The sequence below is a fragment of the Austrofundulus limnaeus genome, unplaced genomic scaffold (assembly GCF_001266775.1).
Source record: "Austrofundulus limnaeus strain Quisiro unplaced genomic scaffold, Austrofundulus_limnaeus-1.0 Scaffold1107, whole genome shotgun sequence".
Lineage (NCBI taxonomy): Eukaryota > Metazoa > Chordata > Actinopteri > Cyprinodontiformes > Rivulidae > Austrofundulus > Austrofundulus limnaeus.
In genome coordinates, this window is record NW_013953509.1 from 40,318 (window position 1) to 48,134 (window position 7,817).

Consider the following 7,817-nt stretch of genomic DNA (forward strand, 5'->3'; position numbering starts at 1 on the left):
CATTAGCACCTCTAGTAATACATTTACTGAGAAAAATGTTGACGTGTTCAATACTTATTTTACCCGTTGTATATACTGTAGACCACAGATGAATGATTTAAAGGTTTCAGAGAAGGATTTAAAAGCATGATATGTCGCCCTTAAGTTATTTAAAAGCCACAAAYCGAACGCAAACAGATGCAAAGAAACAAAATGCAGGGCGGAAAGTTCAAACTCAAAAGGAAAGAATGCAAGAACAAAACCCAAAACAACTTCAGGCACAAAAGACCTATAAAGAGATCCACAATAAGCATAAAATACAAAACAACCAAACAGYGCCACAAAATGACCAAATGGGAATGCAAATATACTGCGAAGAATAAAAACAGATCTATAAAACAAAAAATTTAAAAACACAGGGAATCTTCTTGAATCAGTTTGGTTCTTTGTTTTTTGCATAACCAAGGCTGGTTAGCTCCTACATTAGTAACTTTAATGCTTGTGGAGTGATAAATACAAYTTTAATGGTGATATTGTCTCGTGTCAGCTTTAAAAAGCTTGTATAGACATTATTGCAGTGAGAACTGTTGCTCTCAAACATCATTGCTGATACTAGGTGAATGATATAAATGGAATTTTAAAAACAATGAAATATCTATTTGGTCCAACTGCTCTGAYGTTTTATTGCAGTCTTTGTGTTCATTTAAGCAAGCTTACAAGGTTTCCTCTTATTGCAGCTCTAGCCACATTTTTTCCCCCTTGGAAACAAAATTTACAGGACTGTGTTCACAATGCCGCTGTCTTTTTACTACTTTAATGTGTTCCTGGCGTGGCGTGCGGTTTGTTAGAAGGACCAATGTGAAGGGATTAAAAGCTGTAATGCAATTGCCAGAATGAGAAGAGACAGACAATGAGCCGGTCCATTGGGAAAGCTCATCATTGAAAGCTTGTGTGTAATCCTGCCCAGAGGAGAGAGGCATGTGGTGTTTAGTTAAGTCTATGAGCGGCTTCAACATCCACGCTCAGACAGGAGCACGTCTTTCACCTTCACACGCCTGCTAATATGTTCCACATGTTTACAAGTTTGCTTAAACAAATCATCACTTTGGAGGAGTTTTGAGCTCGTTTCTGCACCTTACCTGACAATCTTCATCTAACAGCATCCCAAAATGATTAAAGGCTCTTTTTTTAGAGAAGCTGRGAACTGGATGCTTGACTTTCTCCAGGTGACTCAAAAGCAAATGTGGAAAATAAAAACAGCATCTCTGATCCCTTGTTTTATTTTCCCTGTTTTTTTTTTACAAGCTTTTGTTATATTGCAGGGCTGCTTCGAGAAAGTGGAAGAATGGCTGGATGATAACAAGCATCTGCTGGGAACTATAGGCATGGTCATCTTGGTAGTGCAGGTAGGAGTGAAAAATAGTTACCTTCTTCTCTATTTTTCCCACTCATTATGTTCTTTTTGCTTTGTGACCATCTGTCTGGCTACATATAAAAAAAGAAGAAGAAAAAAAGGCAAAGTGTTTATTCAGTGGCCTCTGTGCCATCCTGTTCAATGGAGAACGTTATAAGAGTTGTGCTCAGTGGGRGTTCTGGACACCCACACATCTTGAATTATTGAAATTCTGCACCCTGTCCCTGTCTGGAAGATTCAAAGCCARGTGGCTTTGTGCCAACTAGGCTGTAGTCAGGTGCAAGGAGCTATTAGAAGATAGGAGAGTCAGGATGCTGAATATAGAGAAGCAGGTAGAGTCTCAGACTAAAGCCTTGAGGGGTGATAGATATTCCTCAGATGGTGCTGTTTCTCTTTTAGTCCTGAGCTCTGATTTACATTCGCCCCTCTCAAGTAGAATTTACACACTTTGACCTGGTGTTCTAAAATATCCTCAATTAAACAAAGGCAGGGGTTTTATGTTCATGCACAACCTGTTTTATCTAACTGTGTTTCTTTTAATAGCTAAGGGTTAACCCTGTAACCATCAATGTACTGCAAATGGTGTATTTCCAGTTTCTGGTTACTTCATGCCRCTTTATAGCCTGACCCACACTACTAGGGACTTTTAATTTGCATAATAGTCTGTTGAAATGATTCGATTGGTTGTCTTCTTTTGATTGACACTTATTTTGACCAATTGGGTTTGTCTATAGAATCTCCAAAGCACAAAATGTGCAGCAACCCCCTCATCCAAACAGTACACAGGATTGATWGACTAGAATCGGCCAATCAGCTCTGAGCTTTATTCTTATATAGAGCTGTGTAGCCAATCAAGTTACCTTTTATTCTTTATGCAACTTTGAAAATTAAAAACATAATAGTAACGGTTAGAATGTCCTTTAAATTCAGTAACTAAATACTAGTTACAGTTACAAAAATGATGACTTCTGAAGTTTAAAGTTCAGATTGACAGCTTTATATTGAGACTAGGCTTGTGAATTTACTTCAAAGGGTTCAAGAGCAGTAATTTATTTATTTTGGGTTAGGGTTAGGCCCACAGGTTAATGTTCAAAATGTATTTATCACCTGCAAAGACAACTTTTTTATCATTTTTTATTTACTTATTGTTTTTAGATATATATATATTGCTTGCTCATGTCTGGGTGTATTTTCATTTGTTTCTATCATTAGCAAAATCCCTCATTAACCTGATTGACTGAAACTCTCAAAATGTCCAAAAACCATTCATTAGCTGTTCATCTGCAGGAGATTAAATGTTGGAGTGCATTTTGTCAAGGATTATGAGGCCTTTAAAATTGTCTGTTTTTTTTAAGAATAAATATTGCCTTTTTTCAAGGTCTTCTTCACGTTTTTCCAATTTTTCCTAAATTCTGCTGCTTGATGGTGACGGAGACTAAAAGGCATGATTGCATCAATCCTTGCTCGCCTTCCCTTGTTTTCTTTTAGATTCCGTATTGATTTAAAACTCTTTCTGTTCACCTTTAAATCTTTAAATGGCCTTCCACCTGAACACATCTCAGACCTTTTGAGCTCGATCGTGCCCTCGTGTCTTTTTGAGAGCCGCAGATAAAATCCTGCTTTTTGTGCCCAGATAGGTGTTTGTGATGAAGTGTGTAAGGAGGATTTCACTGCTCTTTTTTTGTTTTTTTTAATACAGAAATGACCATAAAAGTCGAGATGCTGGGTGTTGCAGCATAAAGTCTCTGCTGAACAAAGACGGTCCTGATCAGATGACTTTATTGTTGTTTGTAGATCCTCTTTCCTCATTATCAAGTTTGGACAAGACAGTAAAATAAATGATCCTACTTATTCTTCTTCAGTGTGAGGAAAAAGGCTGCACCCGCACACAAATGTGTGCAGAATGTTGATTTCAGTGAAATTTTTGAGAATCTTTCTGAATCATCGTTCCTTTTCCTTTCAGCTAGATTTGAGTTTTATATATTTAAAATACAAACACAAAAAAACAAGTTTGTCCCTGCAGTCGTCTGACATTTTAATTGGCTCAGTGTGACTTTTAATATGAATTAATACATTGTTTTGTCATTTGAGCTAATGTTTGTTGACACTGAAGGCTTGTTTGCATTTTATAGCAGGACAAAAACTCACCCCTCAGAAACCATAAAGAATTAATGAACTTTGTGTCGAGCTTTTCTACTAAACTCAGCCTCGCAACCTTTAATTATTTTCCTCTTTAGTCAAATTTCATAGTCAATCAAAGACTAATTATTTCTGCAGCTGAAGTAGGTTCACAACATGTCACAGAAAGACTTAATAAATAGTGAATAAAAACTTGTTTAAAGTGGAGAGTTGGAGTTTCTGAATGACACAAGGCCATCTAGTAAAATATGCATTCAAGCATTAAAACGTTTTAATAGAACGAATTTACCTTGAAGCAACTTTTTATTTGTTCTGGTTTTAGTTAATTTTGATAATTCCTTCTTTATTCAAAATTAAATCCATGGTTTTGCCATGTGACAAAATGGATGAGAGGCAAAACAAAGTGAACTACATAAGCCATAAAAAGAGATTTAAAAAACAAATGGTAATAATTTWCTTCCCTTTTGCAAAATACAGCGTTTATTTTCAGTTTTTGTACGGTCCTATTTAAAATTTGACAGGGCCGCATATTTTCATTGTRTTTTTTTCTAGTAAATGTTGGATTCCTCATCTTTGCAAACATTCAYACTCCTGGTAAACAGACTTTGATTGACAGCTAAAGTGTGTTCCTTGTTGCAAAATGATCGGTTTTCTGGAGTTGATTGAACCAAAACTGTTAATCTGGACTGGCTCAGTAAGCTTGGAATATTGTGTCTGCTTTATGACGTGTTAGTTTCTGAAGAAAAAGGAGAGAGAGAAAAAAAGAGAGAATCMAGTTGCAAAATATTTACTTCATTCCAGCATTTCCACAAAGGAATAATTTGCTCAAARTGGTCATCGCCGAGGTCGTTCTGASTCGTTCCATCACTGTGACGGACTGAGAGTCTGGATGAAGTTCTTTTTGCACCTCCTTGAGTGAAAGTTTTCGCACTCAATTTACTTAAAGTCACAACTCTGCCCATGCCAGTTCTATTCCTGGGTCAGCTTCCACAACAAGTGTATGAGCGTTTTGGCAGTCCTTTTAATCTCTTCCACCTACATTTCTGACGTTACCTCATCTTCTATCCCTTTGTTACTCCTCCAACGCCAGGGGCTGTTGTCATCGTAATTACATCCACAGATATTTTACTCATATTTACTTTTTATTTGCACATTTATGTTTGTATCTCTTATATTACAGCTCAGTCTGTTTAATATTCCTTGCAGCCACTTTTCCTGTTTTATTTTATTTGATGTTTTATTTTATTTCCTCTGCATTTTCTGAAACATCTGCAGCTGTTCTCGTGGCAAGTCGAACTTTTACTCTGCTATTCCTGGAATCTATGGTTCATTCAGACCAAGACGGTCTCACAAAACAAGCTTTAGTGGCTTTTTTTTTTTTACATAAAAAAGATTCTAAGCTTGAATTTAAAGGGATCCCCGATTAGTTGTAACATTAGACTTTATTTAATAAACATATATTTTAACTTTAAAATAAAGACTGTAAAAATACTGTTGGATGTTCAGTTTTTATCATTTTTAAACTAAAAGTTTAAAATATATTACACGGAAGGGGCCATTTTATTTACACACAAAGCATTCTGGGTAAATGATGACGTGGATAGGTCATCGGTGTGAGGCTGCTAGCGAGCTATATCCACCCTGAAGGTTAATCTTGGACAATATCTGATGATCGACTCTTTTAAATGAAACCAGAGAGCGTTGACAGAGAGGAGAAGTAGAAATGACTCAGCCTGGAACTGAAAATATGGATGGAGGACAACAGATTAGCTTGTTTGTTGCTCTAGCACCGAGCAAATACATATAAGGTAATATAGCATCAGCGCTAGCGCAAAGGCTAACAGGCTAAGCTGAGGTTCTTCTTCCATGAAGCAGCTCTGTTGTCCTCCATCCATATCTTCAGTTACAGCTGAGTCATTTCTACCTTCTCCTCTCTGTCAACGCTCTCTGGTTTCATTTAAAAAAGTCGATCATCAGATATTGTCCAAGATTAACCTTCAGGGTGGATATAGCTCACTCACACTGAGAACCTATCCACGTCATCGTTTACCCAGAATGCTTTGCTTGTAAATAAAATGGCTCTGTCCGTGTTAAAATATATTTTTACAAATTTACAAAACTAAACAGCCTACAGTATTTTTAGTCTTTATTTTACAGTTAAAATATATGTTTCTCAAAAAAGTCTTATGTTACAACTAATCGGGGATCCCTTTAAACAGGATTAAAAATCAGAAACTCTATTGCAAACAGTTCACATGCAGAAAAATCAAATTKAATTGTTTTAAATTCACTCGGTATGGTTCTTTTTATTAGTCTTAGGTTGACTGTCCTTTGCTTATGCTAGCACCTATTAATGAAATAATATTATCTGTTATATGGCTGTGCTCATAATGGGACATTTGTATATAAAATAAAGAAAAAAGGGCATTCCCATGGAAAATTAAAGATAGAAAAGCACTGACTTTCATCCTTCAAGACTTGCCAGATAAAACAAACAAGACTATTATAATCTGAAATTAGYTTTGTGGATCGCTGTTCTGATCCAGTTTAAAGTTTCATACAAGTAAAGTACWGAGCAGAAGCTATGAAATTGTAGTCGGGCTAAATTCTTCCCATCACGCAGGTGATCCAGGGTTGTTGGGCCTGTGTTATCCTGTGCACCCTCCTGCTTTGTAAGCTTATTGAAGCACATCCAGTTTTATCTACAATTCAACCACAATCCMCTTTAAGCTTCTCAGATGCATCCAGAGCTGGAGAATAAAGTCCCCCAGGCCTATAATCATCAGATAATCACGATGCTTTAAACTGCAGCTCTGCACCACATGTGGAACCCTGTGGAGCTGAAGAAGCRTCATGAAGACACAGAGCTACTAAGTCAGCTAATTGTTCTGCATAGTCCCCTATGAAGTTCGCCATCAAAATCCTCTGGGGTTTGACTTTCTTTTCCAAACTCCTCTCACCCTCTTCAACATACAGGAAGTTCCTTTGCGTTGTTCAAAGGCGTTAAAAACAACCATTTTAAAAAAATGTAGCCCAAAGTCTTGCTAGTAAACTCACGTGGTGGTGCATAAATTAAACMTTACCCTGTTCAAACTCTTCTGGAAGAAAAAAAAACATCATTGCGGCAACAAACCAGGATGTCCAAACATCAGCTGATTGTCTCTAAATCGTTGTTCAATATACTTTCATTTAGTTCATTCAAATCCTGCACAACTGCAACAATCCTAGCCATGTTAAAAGACAAATTAACACTTTACAGACTAGTAAAAAAAGAGGTAGATTTTTCTCTCTTTGCGACAGGTTTGTAAACCGGAACCATCACTGCGGCAGAGATTTGTGAGCCTCCTTACCTGATCTGATTGATGGCACCCATAAAATCAGGCGCTTCCAGTCAGATCCGCCGTGTGCTGCTCTCACGTTCAGGTACTTCATATAGATGTGCAGCAAACATCTGGGAAAAGCGCCTCGGGGAATGTAAGGATCATAGAGAAACAAATGAGAGCGGGCAGTGTTTCCTTGACAACAAATCTCCTCTTGCCAGATCATTCTGGACCACTTAAACAAAAATATATTTATAATTTCCATCTGCTGAAAGTTGGATTTGACTGAGCGGCTCTGTTGTTGGACCTTTCTGCCCCTGACTGTGCATACATTGAATAATTAAAGCACATAAAGCTGCAGAAAAAGAAAACCTCGCCAAGGAAGTAGAGCAGAGCAGGTGTCGGGGACAACAGATATGACATTAAATTAAACGCTACATGGAAACAAAAAGCTGAGAGGGAAGGTTTTAACAATAGATTTTATTTTCCTAATTAAACATAATTTTCCACGAAGGGTGTCCTCCTCCTTGAAGCATGTTTAAGATAGGAAAAGACAAATAGCAATGAAGAGGAAAAGAAATTTCAATTTTTTTCTGTATTACATCAGAGTGGTGATGAAGGCACTGTACTATTGGCGAGGCTGACTGAAGCAGGGGGAATTTATTGCCGGCCTTGTCTTTTATGCCTCTCTACTTTTCTACCTAATAGGCTTAAATTAAAGGGGGGTTATTATGCAAAATCGGCCTTTTTGAACTTTATATCACTTTATAATGCCATTCCTTCATCAAAAACAAACCCAGAGTGTTGCTTTGACTCATTCATGCATGTTTGAGAAATCCATGAATCTCCTGTGGTAACTATGTGGCGCCACCTAAATGTTTACTGGTACAAAGCTCCGCCTACTTACACAAAACTCCTCCCTGGAACTCAGTCCACAGCCAAGTGTTTTTTTTTAATATAAAGTT

At 37.2% G+C, this 7,817-nt stretch overlaps 1 protein-coding gene across 1 annotated transcript in view; it reads left to right on the forward strand.

Annotated features, from left to right (window-relative positions):
• tspan9a (tetraspanin 9a) overlaps positions 1–7,817 on the forward strand; it is a 49,879-nt gene that overhangs the window by 38,578 nt on the left and 3,484 nt on the right. The window contains exon 6 of the mRNA XM_014030715.1: positions 1,302–1,385. Coding sequence (XP_013886169.1) covers positions 1,302–1,385 — 84 coding nt within the window. The remainder of the gene's footprint in view (positions 1–1,301; positions 1,386–7,817) is intronic.